The sequence below is a fragment of the Vespa mandarinia genome, chromosome 2, assembly GCF_050613455.1.
Source record: "Vespa mandarinia isolate Hongniang chromosome 2, ASM5061345v1, whole genome shotgun sequence".
Lineage (NCBI taxonomy): Eukaryota > Metazoa > Arthropoda > Insecta > Hymenoptera > Vespidae > Vespa > Vespa mandarinia.
In genome coordinates, this window is record NC_140811.1 from 848,926 (window position 1) to 873,457 (window position 24,532).

The 24,532-nt window shown below is 35.1% G+C and overlaps 2 protein-coding genes and 1 long non-coding RNA gene across 7 annotated transcripts; 2 read left to right on the forward strand and 1 right to left on the reverse strand.

Moving 5' to 3' along the window:
• The first annotated feature begins 184 nt into the window (after window positions 1–184).
• On the forward strand, window positions 185–21,271 carry LOC118451478 (lachesin). 5 transcript variants are annotated; one of them, XM_085664678.1, is made up of 9 exons: window positions 185–412; window positions 12,090–12,197; window positions 13,917–14,038; window positions 16,734–16,919; window positions 17,776–17,968; window positions 19,324–19,452; window positions 19,535–19,654; window positions 19,761–19,931; window positions 20,280–21,271. In XM_085664678.1, exons 2-9 carry the CDS (start codon window positions 12,095–12,097, stop codon window positions 20,735–20,737), a joined length of 1,482 nt encoding a protein of 493 aa, XP_085520804.1. In that variant the 5' UTR covers window positions 185–412; window positions 12,090–12,094; the 3' UTR covers window positions 20,738–21,271. The 5 variants fall into 5 exon arrangements, with proteins under 5 accessions (XP_085520804.1, XP_035743981.1, XP_035743984.1 ...); XM_035888088.2 differs by having other exon boundaries at window positions 12,090–12,179; XM_035888091.2 differs by lacking the exon at window positions 13,917–14,038 and adding an exon at window positions 15,012–15,138 and having other exon boundaries at window positions 12,090–12,179.
• Window positions 18,605–20,533, reverse strand: LOC118451485 (uncharacterized). Its single transcript, XR_004841104.2, has 3 exons — window positions 20,490–20,533; window positions 19,533–19,687; window positions 18,605–18,879 (listed from the first exon to the last, which is right to left on the reverse strand). It is a non-coding gene; the product is annotated as an uncharacterized LOC118451485 (long non-coding RNA).
• A 278-nt stretch (window positions 21,272–21,549) lies between the features above and the next one.
• Window positions 21,550–23,115, forward strand: LOC118451483 (uncharacterized). Its single transcript, XM_035888096.2, has 3 exons — window positions 21,550–21,843; window positions 21,942–22,298; window positions 22,393–23,115. The coding sequence occupies exons 1-3, from the start codon at window positions 21,638–21,640 to the stop codon at window positions 22,781–22,783; spliced, it is 954 nt and encodes a 317-aa protein (XP_035743989.1). The 5' UTR covers window positions 21,550–21,637; the 3' UTR covers window positions 22,784–23,115.
• The last annotated feature ends 1,417 nt before the right edge of the window (window positions 23,116–24,532 follow it).

Consider the following 24,532-nt stretch of genomic DNA (forward strand, 5'->3'; position numbering starts at 1 on the left):
CGAATGATTTTTCTTTATTCTTTTTTTTTATTCTTTTTTTGTTATTTTGAAAAAATTAAAAATTCGCATGCGCGCATTAGAGCCGCGCGAAAAGCAAAAGATAGATTGTATTTTAATGGCTCGCGTGATATTCATTGTGCGGCGAGAGAGTAGACAAGTAGTCAGAGTCGGCGTGCAAGTAGAAGAGCATCGAGGGAGGACCATAAAAGGGAGATCGCGAGGGTGCTCGGCGCACAGTCGCGCTTCGTCTGCCCGCCTGAACGTTGCGTGTGCAATCTTCGAGAAATTGTTGAACGATCGCTCAAGTATTCGCCGAAAGGAGAGAAGCAACAATTATGTATTCCAAGATAATCGCTCCAAGATAATTGCCTCGTCGATTGTATTATTGAAATTCGTCACGCGTTCGCGTGCGGTGAGTAAAACTTTTGCAAATGATTTTTTTTAAATGTCATTGTCATTTAAATTTTATTTTGATATCAAACACACACACACACACACACTCGGTTCACACTCGTAATTCATTTCCCGCGAAATTTTATCCATATAATATACAAATATTATAAGCGATATTTTCATTTAATTTGCACGCAAGCTATAGATTTTTTCTTTCTTTTTTTTTCTTTTTTAAATCGCAACATCTTTTTCTAAAAAATAATAAATTTATATCGTCATAATAAAAGAAAATTTTTAATAGAATTTTAATAACATATAAATCAATGACCAATGCAAATTTAAATGATGAAAATCACATTGATTTTATATTCGATACTTGATTAGTTATGAGCAACGATTACTTCTAATTCCAGTTTACAATTAGTTTTGCATGCATTATTAGAAAAGCCCTTATATTCCTTAGAAAGATACGGAGAAGACTCACGGGGCTTTAATGTACAATGACTGTACCGAGACTACTACTATGGCACTAAGCGTTGCGGTTTAAGCTGTTCTACAATATATGCAATGCGATTCGAACTGCTCTTCCAAAGAGTAGTTGTGCCAAATGGTTCACGAACTAATGCTCAAAATTCGAGTACTTCGATGTTAGAGCGATGGTTTAGTACACGTGTGCGCGCGCGAAAAAAAATATATCAAAGGAAATTTTCCTCTTTTAATATTCTTTTTTTTTTCTTTCTCTCTTCCAACAAAGATTACAAGTTTTTCAATGGAAAATTTTTCAGGAATTTGAAAAGATGTTGAAATAAGTTTCCTCTTTTCCTCCCAACTCCTATCTCTCTTTCTCTCCATATAAGAAATCTCTTTTATTCCACTAAAATTCATTTCGTTAGCCCATCACCTTTATTCGATTTGATAAAATTGAAAAGGAATAACACACAGTAAGATTCGGTTTCTCTAAGATTCTCATGCATAGAAAATCATATCGGCTTCGTATATACGCACAATTGCAGATATTTCTTTCTGCTCGATCGAATCGCTGAGAGGGCTTGAAGGAAAAGCACCCTTACGCTATACATTTACAATTCCTATGTAATGTGGTGATACTCGCTAAAGTGGATTCTTTAGAATGACAAAAGCGAGTGAACAATTTTATTCTATTAATTACTTTACATATTTTTTATTTAAATATTTACACACACACACACACACACACACACACACACACACACACACACACACACATATATATATATATATATATATATATATATATATATATATATATAAAAGAATAATAATAAAAAAAAAGGATTTACAGTTCTTGGTTGTATGATTGATATTCGAAGAATGGATAAAATCTCTGGGTTTTTTAGAAAATTCAATCGATTAATCTTTCCTGAGTTTTGTTCACGGAAACATTCGATTTTGCAGCCATGCGTTATTTGCACTTTTCGTTCTTCGTTCGTCACACGTTATTGCTCATCTATCAAAACTTTTATACGCATTGTCGTTTAAACGATATTGAAAATATTACTTTCAAACGAGACAATATAAAGTTCATTCAAATTAAATCAGATTTCCTTTTTTTCTTCCCCATTATACTTTCATAATAATACAACAGAACTGTGATAAAACGAAAATGTATTCTTCATTTTCTTTTCTTCATTTTTCATTCTTTCTGTCCTGGATAAGAAATAAACAAAATTTTTCATCGAAATATCGAAATTGACATTTTATCATCAGGAATTGCTTTCACGTTCGCGCATGATCACCCATGAAAGTTCGAATTAAGCGCGGCTAATACGTTGGCACGTCTCTCGAAGGGGTGTGCGAGTAAACGGGTTGGTGAGTTGAGAGGGTGAAGGAGAGAGATAGATAGATAGATATAGATAGATAGAGAGAGAGAGAGAGAGGAAGAGAGAGAGAAAGAGGGAATGTGTTTGCTCGAAGCGACGAAAGTGAACGGCAGAAATAATGGACGACGGGTTCGAGAGTAGAGTGGCTTTGCGCTCCGTACAGGCATTTGTTTGAAAGCGACGGCAACGTACACTGGTAATAAACATGCCGAGCTAGCGGATTGACTGATGATACCATCCACACCGTCGGATGTTATTGGTTGTTCACGGCCAACCGTTGAGCAGTTAGTATCGAGACGATGTGAGATATGTATATGTATATGTATATGTATATGTATATGTATATGTATATGTATATGTATATATATATATATATACAATATATCAACGTCGAGCGAATGATGATCGTTCCACCGTTTCCTTTCTCTTTGTCTAGGTTTAACTCTTGAAATTTTGTTTCATTGTGACAGAAAGAAGATTTCAGGAATACAATTGGTTATCTTTTCTAAAATGAACTCTTAATACCTTTGTTAAGATACAATAGTACGATCCTATTATAGTTACGATTTTCAATAGACATTTTGCAAAGGATTATGGATCAACACAAAGAGTTCACTCTAATTTTCATATAAATTTTCTAAGATAAATTTTTCATTTAAACACTTTCTACGTACTCTTTGCGAAAAATTTAGAATAGAAAGAGATCGCTAGAGATAGATAGGTACGTAGATAGATAGATAGATAGATAGTTACATACAGGAGGGAGAAAGAGAGAAAGTAAAGTGTGATGAAGAAATAGATTTCGAGGAAACGCGACGCGGAACGATTCCCTCGGGCGCGATCGTCATTATCATAATTTTTTCTCAATGTCGCCTAACGAACGCGACATCGAATGCGTAGAAGATGCGCTATGCGTGCCAAGAGAGACAAGAGCGTAGAGTAAAATAGTCGTGAGCGAGTAGACGAGTGTTGGGGTAGAGTCGGGGTGGGTATAGGTAGGGTATCTGTAGGGGGTGGGATTTGGAACCGAGAGGTGGCTTCCGTACTGTATCTCTATGTGTATGTGTATGTGTATGTGTATGTGCGCGCACCTCAGCCCGCGGGGTGCAACTTAATGAGCTTCCTGTGTTGGTTCCGCTTTTAGCGCGTAACTTGGCGTCCCTCTTGCACTCCCTCCTGCTTCCAACCCTATTCCTCTTTCCCTTTCTCGCTCTCTCTTTCTCTCTCTCTTTCTCTCTTTCTCTCTCTCTTTCTCTCTTTCTCTCTCTCTTTCTCTCTTTCTCTCTCTCTTTCTCTTTCTCTCTCTCTCTCTCTCTCTCTCTCTCTCTCTCTCCCTGCGATCTTCTGTAGAAAGACTCTTTCCTCCTTCTGTAACTCGGCAACGATTTGCCAAGCAACGGCAACGATTTGTGCACGCATTTCGCGAACGAACGCTTAAAAACGATCTTTCTGTATGGGCTCTGAAAGACTTGTCAAAGCTAAACCAGAAATTAGTCTATATGCGTCATTCTGACGTCGTCAAAGTTCTTCTCTTTCGTATTCGACCTATGCTCAGGGTATATGAACGGAGCTATGTATGTATGTTCGCTATCGCGAACTGTAACAGTTGTATCGGAAGAGCTACCCCACAATACAATATCTATCGTAATAAGTTATGGGAATACGTTCGTGAAGCACCATCACGAGATATAGAGTTTAATAGTGAATTTTTACGAGAATTTAAGAGAGATGAGAAAATCTAAGAGGATCATCTATCTTGATAAACTCGTTCAAATCGAAGAAGGAAAAGATAAACGAAAGAAACGGAGAAATGCGTACTTTCGAGAAAGAAAGTGAGAAGAAAACGATGCGAAAAGAAAAGGCGAACGAAGAGCTTTTAGGATTTTCAGGGAAGAAAAGATGAGAGAAAGGCCGCGCTCATTAAACTTTATTAATCACACCGGAGTGTTCTTCTTGGCAAGGAGGGAGGGCTGAGGGTGAGGGTTACGGTGCCTTTTTATTTCGCTTCTAATTCCACGAGAGCGAGTCTCCCGTCGATGCGAGTCTCCTGTACACGACAACGCCGACGACGCCGACGACGACGACGACTACGACGATGACGATGCTTCTCTGGCATGATTTCATCGGCTCGTATTTCCGTCGGATCGTGTGACACATACATCCAACAAACAGGTATACGTTGAAACATAGAGATGGACGACGCACTCGCGCACACAATACGATCGTATACTTCACGTCCTGAATCCCTCGACACTGCTCTTTTCACCGAGTGGTGAAACGAGGATTTTGCGGTTTTGTAGAAGTGCTGCTGCTCCCTGAAAATGTGCTAAGTTATCGCCGTTTAAGCCTCTTTACGAATCCTATCCCCCTTTTTTTTCCCTTCTCTTTCTTTCTCATCTTCGTCATCATCCGCTTTATCTATCTTTTATCACCTCGATACTACTCGCTCTCTCCTTCCTTCCTGCTCTCTTTTGTTTTCCCATCTTTCATCCACGATCTACTACCTCCCTTTCTCTCTCTCTTTCTCACACCGCTCCTCAACGTTCAACCATTGACCCGATTACTTCTTCTTCGACATCAGATTCCTAATCATTGTATACAGACATCATACTCTTCTCCCAAAGGATTAACTGTTACTGCCAAGGATACTTGTTCCCGATCGTTTCGGTAACGCGCATCCTTAGTTAGAACACACCATTCCTACAACCGTTACTCCATTTCGTGGTAAGCTAATTGGATTATACGATTGCCAAATTGACGCACCGCTCCGTATACTTCGATATATTGGAATACCATTGACAATATTCTCTCTCTCTCTCTCTCTCTTTCTCTCTCTCTCTCTCTCTCTCTGTCTCTCTCTTTCTCTCTCTCTCTCTGTCTCTCTCATTAAATAATTTTTTTCCTTCATATTCGTTAAAAAGTCGCTGCAGAAAAATTTCATTTTCACGTTTACATCACGAAATCGTTCGAGGAGTTAACCCTACCCCATCCCCACCCCCATCCACATAAGAGTACATATATACATCAATCGTGATTTGAAACTCTTTTATCCTTTCTCCTTCCTTCCTACCCCGCCTCCCATTCTTTTCCTCGCGATAAATTTCGGGAAACTCAATATTTGATTTGATAGCGGATTTATGGAGATTCTTCAAAGTCAAATATTTACTCGCACGAATATCTGGACGTTCGATGCCTGAACGAAAAAAAAAAAGCACAGGAATATATATTTATATAATGATCGAGGCGAAAAGAAAAAATAAAAAATAATAAGAATAATGAAAAAAGAAAGAGAAACGGAAAGATAAAAATTCGGATGAAAGCTGTTTATTCTAAACGATACTCTCTTCTATAAACCCTCTTGTCGTTTGATAAAGGACCTTCAAAATCATCAAAATTTCTCATCGTTCCTACTAACGATTTATGGAATTTATGAATTTTATTACGAAGCTCCTTTGACCTTAAAACGCACTTGGTGATTTTCAGTATTTATGAAATACGAAGGGAATGTAATAGAGATGTCGCGAATAATGGAACGAATGAACGAACGAACTAACGAAGGAACTAACATAAGAGAGGATACTGCTATTGCTGCTACTACTACTACTACTACTATTACTATTACTACTACTACTACTAATACTAATACTAATACTGCTACTATTACTAGCCAAAGAGTAACCTCGATCGTTCCCGTTTTGAACGTTGTGCCAACTTTACAGACAGTTTCAACCACAATCCTTAAGTTTCATCGTAGCTCGGACGAGCCGAGAAGCGAACCCTAACTGTGGGTCGTTACTTCTGTCAGAATACGTCCATCGGTCATCGGCATTCTATCGCTATTTTGAATCCATTTTCCTGTGCTTCTTCGTCATGCTCGTGGTTTAAGAGACATATAGAAATGGATGATACTTGCCCGAGGTTTGACGCCGAACTTCAAGGAGTTTGAGTTCGTCAAACTTTACTTCCCAGAGGATTTCAAGCGTAAAGAGAACGAGCGAGAGAAAGAGAGAGAAAGAGAGAGGGCGTGGGATGAGTCTCTTTTCAATTAATTTCAATCCACCTGAAAACACAATCAGACATCAAAGACTTGATTTTCTCCGTTACCGGTATAGTCATATAAATGATTTAAAAAAAAAGAAAAGAATGAAAAGAAAGAAAGAAAAAAAAATTATATATATATATACATCGAAAATATTAATGGACTTTAACTTGTTGTCTAGTGTAATCTCACGCGTTGGACAGACACAACTACATCGAGAAAGAATTTAGAAAAGATCTATTCAAAGTATTTCCATTACGAATTAGTCTCGAAAGCTTCTCTCGGGTGCTTTCTCCACACAGAACTCGACTGGAAGTCACTTCTACAGAAGTTACGATGTTCTCGACATTCATTTCTCGTTTCTACTTTGAATTCTCGGTCGAATTTTTTCTTTTTCTTCTTTTTTTCTTTTCCCCCTAATTTCTTGACGTTACGAGACGATTAAAAAAGTCATGTAAAACGTTATGTTTCCACACTTTGGTGACATAAGTAATTGAGTTTCGATTCAAAAGTTGAGAGAGAGAAAGAGAGCACACGATAAGATGAATTTTATCGAAACTTTGGAAAGTCGTTACTTTTATCGGTTGCTGACTTTCGGCTCATCGATAGTCAATCGCTATTTCGCCGCACTCTCTGCTACGTTAACGAGAGGCGCATAGACCCTCAACGTAATACGAGATAGAGATAGAGATAGAGAGAGAGAGAGAGAGAGAGAGAGAGAGAGAGAGAAAGAGAGAGAGATAGAGAGAGATAGAGAGAGGGTTGGAAAACGGAAGGGTGATAAGAACGAACGGCCGAAGGGGTGCTTGCACTTTCCGAGATCACTCGGAGTGTATACGAATGAATATACATATACAGAATGAAGGAAAAAGTTTCTCTTCGAAGAGTGAAATTTTACAAAATGTGAAAACTTTTTTCTATATATATATATTATATATCATGTATTATATATTATATATTATATATAAATATATATATATGTATATATATATTTACTGATCTATCTATATCTTTCCTCGCTAAACGATACGTATCGAGACGTCATTTTTGATATAAGAGAACAGAAAAATTGAATATTCTTGTTCTTTCTTTTTCTCTTTTTCCTTTTCTTTCTCAACAGAACTAGCATGCGATAGAATTATGATCGATCGACGGAAAAGCGTCTATCCTTGAAACGAATCGGACGATAATTTCAAGCAACGTGTTGCACTTAAAAGTTACTTTTTTGAATATTTTACCATATATATTTTATACATATATATATATATATATATATATACATATATGCATACGTATATGCGGATATTTATTGAATTTATTTGTAAAATCAATTGAATTCTTTCAATATAAACGACAAAGAAGATATACGAATCCTTGAAACAAACGATGTACGTATTAAAGTCAGATCAATGATCAAAGGAAACTCAAATGCCTATAAGGGGTCCCCGATGGTATTTAGCTCGTGGCGTACCAAACGCGCCGCATAAGCTACACTAATCGGACCTTCTGATAACGCGACACACACAATATACATATATAGATGCCATCTATCGAAGTACTCCTTGAACTCGAATCGAATCAGTTCTATGCTATGTAATGTCAAGTATCGTTATCGTTTCATTCGCTTTGAGAAGTGTATCATATATCGTATCGTGTCGTGTCGTGTCGTGTCGTATCGTATACGTATTCGTATTCGTACATATCGTATATCCTTATCGTGGAGAAAAGTTTCTTTCTTCTTTTTTTTTTTTTCTTTCTTTTCCTTCTTTCTTTCTTTTTTTCCCAAAACGCAAATGTGCTAACATGGAAGTTATAGAAGGGTAGAAAATTTTATGTTCGTTATAGGGGAGAGAGAGAGAGAGAGAGAAAGAAGGAGATTTAAGATTTTGAATATTTAGAAGGACACAAAAGCTTGTTCTTGGGAAACGCAAAAACGACATAAGACTCGCGAATAAATCCGGCGAGAGGCGATTAGCCAAATGCAAAGGAGGTGTTTCAACGACTACGAGTATTCTCTCTTTCTTTGGCTTTGCCAAAAGAGGCAGGTGGAAGTGTCGTATTTGTTTAAGTGCACGCGAGAAGAATGAGTTGGAAGATGTGAGAGGTAGAGAAAGTGAATGAGAAAAATACGAGTAAAAAGTGAAATAGATAAAACTCGTAAGTAATAGCAGTAAAGTAAGCAAAGAAGCAAGCAAGCAAACAAACAAACAGCAAGTAAGCAAGCAAGCAAGCAAGCAAGCAAGCAAGCAAGCAAGCAAGCAAGCAAGCAAAGCAAGTAAGCAAGGAACAAGCAAAGAAGCAAGAAAGCAAGCAAGCTTGGTAAAATGAACGGATAGATGATGCCGCGGAGTAACTTTTATTTCCTCTCAAGCTACGGGAGGAGTCAGAAGAGCGGAAGAAGAAAAAGGAGACTTTGGGTTGGCGAGTGATCCAAGGGAAAAGAGCTTCGTACCGAGAATGAGAGAAGGGGGTGTTGTACCTTCCAACCCCTTCGAGTTCCTTCGAGCGAGTGAGCGAGGAGAGAGAGAGAGAGAGAATCAAACTTACTTTCCACCTCTTCCCCTCCTCATTCTCTCTCTCTCTCTCTCTTTCTCTTCCATCTTCTTCGCCTTCTACTTAGAGTCTTCACGCTGTTAGAGCGGCACTCTACCTTTCCGATGTACCTTTGGTTAAGCTCCAACGTTTAAGACTCTTCGAGCTTTCTGTGAATGCACTCCTGGCTGCTGCTACTTTCTACGAATGGAACTCCGCCTCCGTTTAAAATATTTTTTTTTCCTTTTTCTTTTTCTTTTTCTCTGTCTCCCTCTTTCTCTATCTCTCTCAAGTTCTTTCTTTTTTCTTTTTCTTTCTCCTTCTCCCTTTCTTTTTTTTTCTTTTTTTTTTTCTTTTTTTTAATGCTATCTTCCGCTAAGTTCAAAGTTTACTTTCACAGCTCTCAGAGACCCTTCGAGTCTGGAATTATTCCTTAAATGAGAAGAATTAATTATTGTAAATATATATATATATATATATATGAATGAATAAATTTATATATATATATATATAAATTTATTCATTCTGACATTGAATTTTCTCTTTAATTTCCTACCTCATATGTTTGGACATATTTTTCTAAACTAAATCGTAATCGATTCAATTGAATTACCGATGATTTTACTTTTATCTCATAATTATTTATTTCTTTTGTTATTTTCTTTTTTGCAATATTTCGACGTCAAAGTGTCTTATCGGAAAGGAGAGTGGGGTGGGGAGGATCTATAACACGATCCCATACACCGATTAAATTATAATTTGCAAGAATCGGAATCGGCGCACAAGTGCATTTTGATTGAAAGGAACCTTCGGTAAACCAGCCACGTTCGATGATTTTCAAGGGAGCAGAAGCCTAACGGAACGTTTCATTCGAAGGGAGATACATTCATCGATGCAACATGTACATATCTACGATTCGTGTTTCCACAATGTACATACGTATGTACATACGTATGTACATACGTGAGTCTACCGTAGTCCTCTCTCTAATGCTTTGGAAATGATTCAAATAATAAAACTTGGTAAAACATAGTAGCTCATGAAACATATAATAATTTCTAATCGATAAAATGTTATATTACAATTATATTAAAATGTAAATTATTTTCAAATATTGAAAAAAAGAAAATTCAATAAAAATCTTTATTTGACAATTAACTGATATAAGTAATTTTGTTAAACAATTTATATTTATATTTATATTTATATTTAATATTAATAAAAAGCATATCCACTTTCATAGATCTTAGGATTTTTTTTAATTTTCTTTGTCTATCAAATATTCTCATATATCTGCATTATAGTTATCTAAACAAATAAACTATTTTATTCATGAACTCTATCTAGTAAACATTAACTCTGTCATTGGAAAAATTGGTGTAGAATGGGTATAATTTAAAACTAAAAAGAGAGACTCGATTTTCCACTCGCAAAAGATAGAGAGAGAGAGAGAGAGAGAGAGAGAGAGAGAGAGAGAGAGAGATGACAATTTTTCGCACGATATAAACACGGTTACCGGTACACAAAGGAGACGTAAGCTTAACTAAAAAAGGTGACAGCTATTCTTAGTTCCGTTCTCCGTCGCCTAAGGAGCAATTACCTTATTGTCCAAACGAGACACCTTTTTTTTTATAGTTGTACGATTGAAATCCTTTGTACCGTAGCTCTTTAAAAACATCTCGGTAGTCGGTGTGATTCCTTGCAAATGGTTCTTTTTTCTGTTTTTCATTTTCTTTTCCTTTTTCACATTTTTATGAGAGAATATTCAATCAACGAAAGAAATTTGATTTACTGCTTTCACAGTGTTCGAGAAATGATCGATAAACTTGTCTTGGATTATACCAATTACTTTTGATTGATGCCTAAATATAACGCCCCATAAAAGAGAGAGAAAGAGAGACAAAAAGAGAGAAAGAGAGAGAGAGAGAGAGAAAATAAGCCTTGCTTTCCATAGAAAGGAAAAAAAAAAAAAAAGAAAAAAGAACACCCAACGCGTACTCTGAATTCTGATTAAAAAGCATAAAATGTAAGATAACAAAAATAAATAGATAAAGAAATTAAATGAAAAGAAAAGAAAAGAAAAATTAAAAAAAAAAAAAAAGAAAAAAAGAAAGAAAGAAAAAAGTATAAAAACAAAACAAAACAAAATAATACTCGAAAGGAATAAAATGAATTGACAAAATTCCACATTATACGTCCTCGTTTAGATTAAACACGTAAGCGAGAATAGAATTTCGGTGAAGGAGCAAAAGAGGGAACCTTAACTCCAGTGAAGTCACATGAAAGGGGTAAAAGCGCAGTTGTAAGAGCAAAAGTGGGAGTTAAAATTTTCATTCGACTCTCTCTTTCTCTCTCTCTCTCTCTCCCTCCCTCTCTCTCTCTCTCTCTCTCTCTCTCTCTCTCTCTCTCTCTCTCTCTCTCTTTCACGCTTTCTCTTTGGCGGGTAGCAAGCAAAGCTCGTAGTACTCGCACACACGTGTGCGAACGTCTCGATATGAGGGTGTGCGTGCCGAAGAGAAGAGAAGAGGAGAGGAGTAGGTATGGATGGGTGGGTGACTGGCTGCCTGACTGGAGGGGTAGGAATAGCTACCATTCGAGTATTATTGCGGTACTGGCTAGTAGAGGGTGAGAGCAGCGAGGGTAGGATATATCAACGGTTGGCGTTTATGTGGCGACCAACTGTCGAGTTAATATTCACGCGATTCGGAGCTGACCCCTTCTTGCACCCTCCTCTGTTTCTCTCACTCTCATCCACTCCCTCTCCCTCTCACTCCAATTCACTCACTCACTCACACTCTTTATGAGGGAAGTCACGTCGACAGCATAGAGAAATTCTCGATTTCCACTTTCATCTCTCTCTCTCTCTCTCTCCCCCCTCCTCCTCCTCCTCCTCTCTTCTTTCTCTCTCTCACTCTCTCTCTCTTTGAAACTGATCTTCATCATTTTAACATCTTTTTCTATTTTTTTTCTTTTTTTCTTTTTTCTTTTTTTTTTTTTTTTTTTTTCTTATGATCCAGAAATAAACTCGACAAATATTCAAACATTGACTAGCTATATGCCGTATGACATTTCAAAAGTACCAATTTCTAAATTAATTTTAATTATGTATTGTAAAATAGAAATGAAAAATGTACCTTGTATCGTCTACGACATTTACATATAAAAGGTACAGGGACGCGTATCAGCTTAAAGCAACATTGTCTTTTACGTGACTCAATATGAAATTATCATTCTTTTTTTTTTTTTCCTTTTTATTTTGATTACAGCACGCATGGCGCATGGCCCACCCTATGGCATGGCATCACGGGACCTCGTTACTTGTTTCCTTCTCACAGCCTTCCTCTACTCTAGTTTCGGTAAGAGACAAATGATACGTAAGTACCAACGTCGCAAACTTGCTTTATTCTCTTTCTTTCTTTCTCTCTCTCTCTTTCTATCTCTATCTCTGTGTTATTTATACGATACTTCCTTCTTTTTTTATTCGACTGAAAATAAAGTAAGCAAAAATTGAATAGTATAGTAACAAACTTGGTAGAGGTTTTCTTTGTGTGACTAGAGATGACAGAAATAAATCTGACTCTCCAGACTGCTTCTCTCTCTCTCTCTCTCTTTCTCTTTTTGTTTTTTTTTTTTTAATTATCTTCTCTCTTGATTTGTTCCACTTTCGAGATAAATCGAACGAAATCTTCTTAAAGGTACTATCGAAAGTTTTTGGAGCTTCTGTAAAAGTGCATCGATACGTACGTATAAATCGATATAAGTCGCGGTAATTAACGGAAAGAAAAATAAAAAAAAAGGAGAGAAAAAGAAAGAACAAAAAAAGAGGGACAAACATTATGATTTTTTTTTTCTCGACTCGAATCGAGATTGAGCTGCCACTAAGAGGGGATGATATCGATCGTTCAACTTCGAAAACATTTTCAAAAGGTACAAGAAGTCCATTCTCGATTATTCAATCGATCTCGAAGTAACTCGTGAGAAAAATCCAATCAACAAAGTTTGACTTTTGATAGAGACCAAAGAATGGATCGATTTTCTTCTTAACTAAAGAGCAACGTAACGAGGGAACATATTATTAGTTTTCATTTTGTCATTGATTTCTGATTTGAAGTAATTGAACTGTACGTGATCAAACCGCACAATGTGTTTAATAAACTACTTTGAACAAGACCTGCTCATTCACGTCCATTCTTTAACATAACTATATAAGAGGGAGGAAGTAGAGAGAGAGAGAGAGAGAGAGAGAGAGAGAGAGAGAGAGAGAGAGAGAGAGAGAGAGAGAGAGAGAGAGAGATAAATTTGGATGGAATTCGAATAGTCGACGGTAAATCGTTATTAATCCGAGCCACGATGGATATTCAACGAAGGATATTAATATGTACGTTGGCACGTGTGACGGATCAGATTAAATTAGACGACGGAGAGAAGTAGGTTCGGATTGTGAACACGTCGCTAGTTTATACATACTTCGATTTAAGAGATTATTCTCTTATATTTCTGATCGAAAGATTTGAAATTCTTTTTTTTCTTGCTGTCCCTTGTAGTTTTACTTCCTCCAAATATACGACGACAAATTTAATATCAACATTTAACAACTGCTGATATTAAAAATATAAATATATTAAATGTAAACAGAGTCGTCGAGATCAACTTCTATGTCGATACAATTTTAACAAAATATTTTTACAAACATGGAGTATTTGAATTTTGTGAACAACAACAACAACAACAACAACAACAACAACAACAACAACAACAATAATAATAATAATAATAATAATAAAGTTCGAATATAAAATATAAAAGCAATTTGAAATTATTAGATTTAGCTTGTACGTCAACAAGATTTTACAAATATATTCTTGTAAAATACTCCATATTTTTTAAATATCGCAAACAACAACAACAACAACAACAATAATAATAATAATAATAATAATAATAATAATAATAATAATAATAATAATAATAATAATTTCCACACTAATTATGGAATAAAAGTAATAAAATGATAACAAGGTTAGTGTAAAGCAATAAGATGGGAGGATCGAGTTTTAGATCGATATCGTCTAACGGCTAATCGCATGATGCAGGTCAAACGTTGCCAAAGTCGGAGATACAGCCGCAGTTTCTGGCACCTTTGGAGAACCATACGGTCACTCAAGGCCGTGACGTCTCCTTCACCTGCGTCGTTAATCATCTTCAATCTTACAAGGTAATTGCATCTGGGCGTAGGTTTAATTAGTTAGTCGATTAAGGCCGGCGAGGCCTAAATCGTATAAGTGCTGGCCTAAATCGCGTTTCCGTAAATACACGACGTGTTTCAGACGGATCGCGCATTATCCATAATAGCTATCCACACGGACTATCTATGTGTGTGTACATGTATACTAGTAATAGTAATAGTAGTAGTAACATAGACACTCTAACACTAAATCTAATCTAATCTATGGATGCGGATGGATAGTTACCATGCTAGGAAGATATGTACAAGAGACATACAGAGAGAGAGAGAGAGAGAGAGAGAGAGAGAGAGAGAGAGAGAGAGAGAGAGAAATAGAGAGAGAATGTAAAATAAAGAAAGAGAGAAATAGAAAACGATCCTTTTGTGATATAGACAATTTGGAAACAAAAACAAAAAAATATATATGTATAAAAAAGCACGGATCGAAAATCAACTACAAAAAGTAATTTACTTTGTAAAATAAGTCAGAGTTTGATTAAACGTTAGAATCGATAATTGCTTCACAAAGTGTACAAGATCTCGCAAAAGGAAAGTGGTAATAAGTAAAGATTGAAGAGATGGTAGTCGAGCCGAATTATACTTTCGAGGAATGTAAAGAATACGAGAATGTAGAGGGGGAAAAAAAAAGGAAAAGGAAAAGGGGAAAAGAAGGTTGAAAGAAAAGACATAAATCAAGAGCCACTAATATAAAATCTTAAGGTTACACAAGTTGAATGAGCTTGATTTTTCTCAATCGATTCAAATTTTACTTACTTTCTTTTGTTAATCCCTTCCCTCTTTCATCCTTTCCTAACCATTCCTTTCTCTCTTTCTCTTTTTTACCATATTTTTGTTGAATGGATATTTCTTTTCACGTATATTTATTGTTTATAACAAAAATACTACTCGCTCATTTATCATATCTTATTATTTATTAATTGTGTTTTATTTGGTTTTGATATAGGTTTTCAATTTTGGAAAATTAACATAGTAATATCCTTCGTCTCTATCACGAGCTTATTTTTGCTGTATAGCAAGGAGAAAGGGAGAGGGAGAAGGGAAAAAGAGAGAACGTTCCAACTTATAACGAGGTAACCATTCTACATCAATTGGATTTATTAAAAATTTGTAAGATTCCGGACTCTAAAAAACGTTTTCAAGTTTTATCGGATATTAACGAATTGATATGACATCGAGGAGAACCAACGTAGGACGTACGTTGATGAGAAGTCGTATCGTTGCCGTTTTATATCATATATATATGTATCATCCTCTTTTTACGCCTTCGTATTTATTTCTTTTTCTTTCTTTTTTCAAAGAGAGAAAGTTTTAATTAAAAAATGGTTATTTGTTTGCACGACGTATATCGCGAATGCGTATACACCTTTTTCGTGTATTCTATTTGAACGAAATATAACTTGTGACAAATGGCAAAGAATATTTGAAATTTAAAAAGAGCGTCCACAAAAAATATATCCTGTTATGGATATTTACCTTCAAATTTATCGTTATAATTCGATAAAATAGATTAAACTTAAAGGATAAAATTTGCTTTTCGATCCGGTCTATTTTTTGAGAAGGAAGAAAAAAAAAAAGAAAAGAAAAAGGAAAAACGAAAGAGGAAAATAAAAAGAATTTCCTAACGCATATCATTCGTTTTATTATTCTACAAGACAGGTCGTTAGGATTTGATGAAATTTTAACCTACTATATCACTTTTACGTACCTATTGTGTGTGTGTGTGTGTGTCTATATAATCAAAAATTATATAACGTGAAATTGATGATATAACGTATATTAGTACGATTCTCTTGTACTAATAACAATAAATATAATTATATTATGTGCTAGCATTAACTTTCGTAAAATATGAAGTAAAAAATGTTATATTCTTTCCCGACGAAAAAGAACAAAGATTTAAAAAATATACATATATGAATATGCGTGATTTGAAAATTGGATGACGTTATATTAAAGGTTAAAAACTTATCGTTCGAATTTTAATTCTATCGACGGATGCGACGAGTGTTAATTGGTAAACATTGGTAAATACTTTTTACAAGAATCCTGGTGCGATATTTCGTTCACGGTTACTTCTGTTTCCTGTATTTGCTTCATTTGAAAAAAAAAAAAAAGAAAAAAAAAGAACGGGGGCGAGGTGGGGAAAAGGGAAAAAATAACCCTTTAACTAGCGCTGGTACCATTTTTCTAGCGTTTGCTAAGTAAAAGCCAAAAACCATGCGATTGTTCACACTCTTTTTCTCTCTCTCTCTCTCTCTCTCTTTCTCTTGACTCTCTTTTTTAACTATTCGGCTTTTAGCAGCAATATGCGGCAAGCTTTACACCATTCATCCTGAATGGCTCTCGTTACGGTTGGTACGAAGTAACGAGTCATACAATTTGCTTTTCGTTCGAGTGTTTTAAGAGAAGAGTGTTTGCTTGAAAAAATACTCCATGACTTCTATTCCCATTATACATACATACACACACACACACACACACACACACACACACACACATATATATATATATTTAAAAGTATAATTATTTTGTGTCAACATAGTGAAAGTCGTTTCGAAACTTAATTAAAGGTTTATTACACGTTCCACCACATCGGACAACGCCATAAAGATTTATCTTAGTACTTGGAACACGTCAAAGAATCATAATCTTTTTCATCCTACAGATTGCCTGGATAAAATCAGATTCGAGGGCTATCCTAGCTATTCACACTCACATGGTCGCTCATAACACACGGCTCTCGGTAACTCATAACGGACATAACACCTGGAAGCTTCACGTGAGCAACGTTCAACCGAACGATTCTGGAACTTATATGTGTCAGATTAATACGGATCCAATGAAGAGTCAGGTTGGTTGAAAATCGATTAAAAATCTCAAACATTTCGAACTGAATGAACGCTTTTTTTTTCTTTCTTCTTTTTCTTTTTCTCCTCTTATACCATAAACGATCTCACATTTTCCTCGCGTTTTATGCTATTGTTTGAAACTTTTATCTTGGAATATGCGTATATAACAGAGAATGTCGGGATAAAGTATGGTATGTTATGCTATGCTCGCTCGATATTTTCTTTATAAAAATTCCAAGATATAGATAGGACTGTTAGAAGAACCGAATAAATTTTAAGAAGCTCCAACCGCTTTACTATTTTCTTCTATAAGAAATATATATGTATATACATACTAAATATTTCGCTTTCGATCGTTTACCAAGAAATAGAAAGAAAAAGATAACGAGAGAGGTAGAGGTAGAGAGAGAGAGAGAGAGAGAGAGAGAGAGAGAGAGAGAGAGAGAGAGAGAGAAATTCTTTTCTTACTTTTACGAATCACTTGAATCATTAATGATCTAGCATTTTGAAAAAAACTTCTAAAGGACAGTCCCTCTTACACATACACACACACACACAGACAGAAAAATTCTGCTAGATCCTTTACCAGTTCTATTATATTTATATTCAGATTTAGCTGCTTTCTCTTCGACTCTAAAACCGAACTTAATGGTAAATCTCGACCGAGCAATCGCAAGAGTCGAGTTTGAATAGAACGAATGTATGTATAATATGAGAGGGAGGAAGAGTAGACACGTAGGATAGTAGACAGACCCTTTTACTAGCTATCATATATAAATAGTAGTAATAGTAGTAGTAGTAGTAGTAGTAGTAGTAGTAGTAGTATGGGATAGTCAATCAGTAACGAACGTTATACAGACGGGCTACATGAAAGTAGTGATACCACCTGATATCATGGATCTCGACGACTCGGCCGACCTTTTAACGACTAAGGAAAGCAACGATCTGCGATTACGATGTCGTGCCACAGGAACACCTAAACCTACGGTCACCTGGCGAAGGGAGAACGGACGTGAAATTACTCTGAGAAGCGAGTTAGGTGTTAAACGAGGTATCTTCTCTTACTTTCCCTTTATCCGTCCATATACAACTGTATATAGAGATACAAGGTATATGTTGATTATGAATGACGTATACATGCTTTACAAGATCAAACAAATTTACTAAAAGAAAGAAAGGAAGGAAGGAAGGAAGAAAGTGAGAGAATGTTAAACACATTGTTGACCAATTACATACGATATTATCATTATTATATGGAAAAAGTAATGCGTTCCAAGCTGATTGTGTCTCGTTATTAAATTAAAAATCTTTATTGGTACTTTATCTACCGATTGTGAATTAACTCGATAACGTATTAACAGACCCTACATGCTTTTCGTTTATTATCGCGCGCGAATGTGTGAAAAAAAGGTTAATAAATAAATAAATAAATGAATAAATAAATAAAAAATATTAATACTCGTTCATACGGAATCTAATCGTTCGAATCATTAATAAACTGCATCTCCTTTTTATTTCGCGATACGACGGTGACTTTCTTTTTCTTTCTTTTTTTTTTTTTTTTACGATAAAAATTTCCTATTCGGTTTTCACGAAAAAGAAGAAAAAAGAAGAAAAAAAATATATATATATATATAAATAAAAAGGGGACAAGCCAACGACGTGATAGATTTGCAACGACAATATATTTTCCATGTAGTCATCATCGTCGAGACTTTTTCGAGTAGCGATGAAAAGGCCGACTCCAGTAGGTTCACGATGTCCCGCAGAAAAGCAGCCATCCGATTAGCCTTTCTAACAGTGAGTGATGGATGTTGACTTTACATATATTTCCTCTCTGCCAAGCCCATCGACTCTTCGCCTATCCGATTGCAATATTCAGTGTGTACATTGCGTCGCGAGAGTGTATACCAGGCCGGTATCTCCATCGTACCAGCGATTCCCGCGATTTTCCTTTAAAATCTATCGACAGTAGCGTGTAATGTCTTTATTAGTTTGTGCATCGTTCCAAGTGCTTTCCAACTTTTTCTCACTTTTCTCACGGAAAGGAATATATTGGATTTTTATTTTGCCCTTCGCGTAAAGTAATCAATCCGAATGATCGCATTATTTTTACACTTTTTTTTTTTTTTTTTTTTTTTTTTTTTTTTTTTTTTTTTTTTTTTGGTATATACATATCTCAAATAAGACGTATAAGATAAAAAGCAAAAAAAGAAAAAAAAAAACAACGATCAAAAGTCGCTAATTTATCAAGTGTTTCAAGCATTATTTTTTTTCCATTTTATTATTATTATTATTACAAATGCGCGGTTAAATTCGTTTAAAGATTTGTTTTATTGATAGTTCTGCATTTTTTACCTATACCTAGGACGGCTCTTAACATTGAATAAAATTATATTCCCAAAGTACAATCCTACGAGGGCGAACAACTGCATTTAGTGGGAATCTTACGGCAAGAGATGGGCCCTTATTTATGCATAGCCTCGAATGGTGTACCGCCAACAGTTAGCAAAAGATATCACGTTAATGTCCTTTGTAAGTTGTGAGAAATAGAAGAACATGAAGAATTTAGAAAAGAAAATCGAACGATTAATAACAAAGTATTTATTACTTACAGTTAAGCCCTTGATCAAAGTGACGAATCAATTGGTGGCTGCACCGACGAATAGCAACGTTATTCTGCAATGTTATGTAGAATCTTCGCCTAAGGCCTCGAACACGTGGTACAAGGACAACGGTGAGTTTCAAGGAATAAACATCAAACGTCCGTCTGTAAAAAAAAAAAAAAAAAAGAAAAAAGAAAAAGACAAAAAGAAAGAAAACAGAAAAGAACATTCTTATAGGAATCAAACTTTTGACCAACGACAAGCATAACGTATCAGAGTTCACAGTAAATGATTACGCGTATCAATTGAATCTTACGATCAAACAGCTAAGCCGAAATGATTTTGGTAGTTATATTTGTTCAGCGGAGAATCCATACGGGAAAGCAGAGGGTACGATAAGACTTCAAGGTAACGTAACGTAAGCCACATACACACACACACACACACATATATATATATATATATATTATATATACGTATGTTCGTCGAGGAGAATGGGAGGAAGGGGCGAATACTCCCATTTCTAATAAATAGGTATTCGTGAGAATGTTGGCCCAAGGGCCTGGATAGCTTATTGGTCTAAAACAATCGCGCGTATTCGAATCTTGATCCAGATGACCCAAAGGCCCAACTTTTTTTGCGAATCCTATACATATGTTCTTTGAAATTCAAAGAAACAAAGAGAAATATATAGAAATAGATAGATAGATAGATAGATAAATAGATGGATAGAGATTTTCCATAAAACGCTTACAGAGTTGCATCTGTCGAAGACGACAGTGCCGACAATTCGCAATACCGAGTCCGCCGAGAGACAAAACTGGAGAAAGCAAATCGAGAGAAAGGGAGGAAAGAAGTATTTGTACGCGTTAGGACGAGAGGTCGGTAGTACGAATTCGACACAGAGAAATGTCGTAAGTTGGACGCAGACCACGCCGATCTCAAGAAGAAATAACTCCAACTCACTGCCAAGTGTCGTCCTCACAAAGAATTCTAAAGTTTTATCCTCCTCCTCCTCCTCCTCCTCCTCCTCCTCTTCATCCTCTTCGTCTTCTTCTTCCCCTTATCCAGCGCCGGCACCTGCGCCCGCACATTCCGCACCGACCCAACTGGACGCACAGAGCGATGCTACGAGCACGCGATATTTTCGATCGGTTCATCAGCTTCATCTGACGGTCGTCGTTCTCCTCTTTGCAATGACGTCGTCTTATTGAAGATTATTAACGGAAAAAAAATTTTCATTGGTTTTTGTTAAAACATATTTGTAGTTCAAGAGAATCTAACATGGTTTCTTACGTGATTTCTTTTTTCTATTTTTCATTTTTTTTTTCTTCCTTAGGAGAACATTATAATGCACGAAAGTAACTACGATTCGTGCTGTGATGTACATAAAAACAAAACGAAAAAAGAAACATTTTTATGACAATAACGATAGCTCCAATGTGTGATCAGTCTTATTTTCTTCCAGTAAAAAGGCTCCCTTTCCTTCGTTTTGATACAAAATTCTTGATACTCCTGTTGCCTGTAAAAAAAAAAAAAAAGAAAAAAATAAATAAATAAATAAATAAATAAATAAATAAATAAATAAAAAAAGGAAAAAATAAAAAAGAGCCTGACTATCTGACTTTGTGTCTCTGATAATGACAATGTCTGACTGTCTGTCTCTGATTATTTCTTTTATTTCGTAAGATTAACAGAGAGCTGAATATGTGCGAAATGGAATCTCTTTCAAATTTGCCCAAGATGAATTATCCACTTTTATGTATATACGCATGACAATAAATGTTGTTTGTATTATATATAATGTAATTCGTACGATCTTTCCCTGTTTTGAAAATAAAAAAAGAGAAAAAAAAAGAGAAAAAAAAAAAAAAGAAAAAATATTACACTAGAAAATTTAAGAGGATCGTGAAAATGATAAAGTGTCCGGAAGTTTCTGACAGATAATAATGTTATCTGTCCATTGAAGAGAGGAATGAGAAAGAGAACACCCACTCTATGTGACTACATAACTGATAAATATGATACAAATATTCAGTTAGTCGTGAGATTTGTTAACGTGACAAGGTTTTCAACGTAAAGCAGAAAAAAAAGAAAAAAGAAAAAAGACAAAAATGAGGTGTCATTTCTTTTTCCTCCTCTTCTATTTATTTGGATATGCCTGGTCGGAGGAAACATGTCAAACGATAACATCGAAAATGGCGAAAACAGTGACCTTCGATTGTACGGAATTGAACACGTTACGAGATCATTTGGATTCGGCACAAATTAATACAACGAACATAATAATACACGGATCTAATCTAATTAATATAGCCGGGTGAGCATAATGATCTTGAGATAGCAATGTCATAGTTAAAACGTAAATAATTATATATACGATAGCAAATGTATGTAAAAACATTTTTCTATTCGAAGGCATACCTTCGTCAGATTCGGTGCAACATTACGAGTTTTGGATCTCCACGAAAATAATATTGAAGCTTTAGATCGTCAAGTATTTACAGGATTAATAAATTTAAATGAACTGATCCTATGGGGTAACCGATTGACATGGATATTCAGTGATTGGTTCGTAAATTTATATAATCTCCGAACTCTCGACTTATCGTTCAATCTAATACAAAGCATAGATTACAAAATCTTCCCGTTGCTTTACCGCGTGGAAAACTTTTACATAGATTATAACAACTTGAAAGCCATTGATTATAACTTGTTCGTCTATATGGTGAACCTTAAAAAAATTAAATTCGGTAAAAATCCTTGGAATTGGGGGTAAGTAGAAGAAAACGATTGTATTATTTTTTGAAGTAAATTAAAAAAAGAAAAAAAAAAAAAAGAAACTTTATGTTTACTAACATACTTGTAGATATCGTGCTTTACTGACCTGGGAAATGGAGAACCGAAACATTGATTACTCTAGCGAATGGGATGATTGGAATTGGATGAGCAACGTGATAAAAGATTGCACGGAAAGTGGCGAGGGTGAAATTCCAAGTGATAGTGTAATCGATTGCGCTGTCAGGAAACTGTTGGACTTTACGTACGATACTTTGCACTTCTCTCCTATTGGATGGACAAACGATGTTGGATGCGCTCCGGAAGCCAGGAGATTGATCAGCTGCGTAAGACCACGGAATGTTACTGAAAACACGGATTATCAAACAATACGTATGATCCTTCAAGATTATAGTAGAATTTTACTTCCCATGATACGAGCTCATAGTCCATTAAGTTATACCTCTAATTCCGAATTGTAATTTTTTATATATTTATATATATATACGTATATAAAAATGTAACTACATATTGTTAACAAAAGTATTACTCGAATACATAAACGCAGATATATATATATATATATTGATAATCGTTAAAAGATCTACAATATTAATGAATCAATTTGTCCATGATATATATATATATATACAAATATATATTAACATTTCGTAACAAATACGAAACGTGTGTATATTTTTAAGGCGTTACAATCTTCCAACTAAATGGATAATGGCACGCGAGTGAATTTGTATAGTTTTGCTTGTCCCTTTTCTATCGTTTTATCCCCACCATCGTTACATTCTCATTTCACGTTGTCACAAAAGCGAGAGAGCTTTCTTCTTTCGCGTACGCTCTTTTCTTTGTTCGCCTGCTAGTGGAAGCGACGACGACGACGACGACGACAAATGAACTCGATACGTAAACATAGAGACAAAGTGGGAGAGAGGATAGGAGACAGAGGGAAAGAAAGAAGAAGGGAGAGGGAGGGAGCTAGGCGAGAATAAACACGTTTACTGGGAGCACGTTTCTGTTTTGAAATGTTTTGTTAACAGAGTCACGGAAATGTCAATCTAATTGTACTAACCTTTAAAACTAGTTTCATCATTTGCAATCATACAACTTGTAAATTCTTCAACTTGGTGTTTTCAATAGAAATTATATCTCACAGAGAGCCCTTATTTATCAATGTCCTGCTGTAATGGTGATATAAGTTAATATATTTTACATCGTTATAACTTAATTAAAAGTTTCTGTCGGTAAAATGGATCTTACGTAAAATAGGATGTAGATGTCATTCTCTGATTATCACAATTCGAACTCTCGATGGACGTCTAACGAAGATTCGTACTCATTATTCCGAGACAGTTGAATCTTTGAAGCAACGAATTGCTTGTATTTATCAATCCCAAAGAAATCAAGATTGGCCACCAGAGAGAATAAAATTATGGATCGATGGTTACTATTTAGAAAACAATCGTACCTTGTCCGATTATAATTTAACTTCCAAAGATAAGATCATTATGCAATTTTGTTAATAACGATTACACGTACAATTGATTCGCAAAGACATTTATTATTCGAGAATGTCTATTAAAAAGAAATTAACATGAAAATTCTGATTATATTTCCCCGTTGTCATAATTCTTATTGATTTATAATATATAACATAAATGTCAAGTATAAAGAAATTAAATTAACGTTTTGAGTGTACTTATACAAACATTGTAAATAAATTAAAGACTTATTTAGATATTTCAAAATAAAGCGATTAGATGATACTTTCCATTTATAATCTTGGTTTTTTTAAACTATATATAATTAAATGCAAGATAAAAGTTCATCGAGCAAAAAAGAAACATGGATAAAAAAGTGAATTAAAAAAAGAAAAAAAAAAAAAAAGAAAACAAAAAAAACAAAAAGCAGATACTTTTTCTAGTTGGAAATTTAGCAATCTCGCACACACTCATATATATATATTTTTTTTATAATGATCTATTTCTTATATGATGAACTTCTTACGCTAAGAGTGAATAACATTATATATATATATATATATCATATAAAACAACGATAGGACATTAGAATTTCAGTATAAATCTAACTTAAGAACATTCTATGTAGATGATTAATGATTCTGTAAATACATTTGTGATTAACATTAATAATAAAACACATTATTTGTCATGGCACATCACCGGAGTAAATAATGATTCACCTATACATTTCTA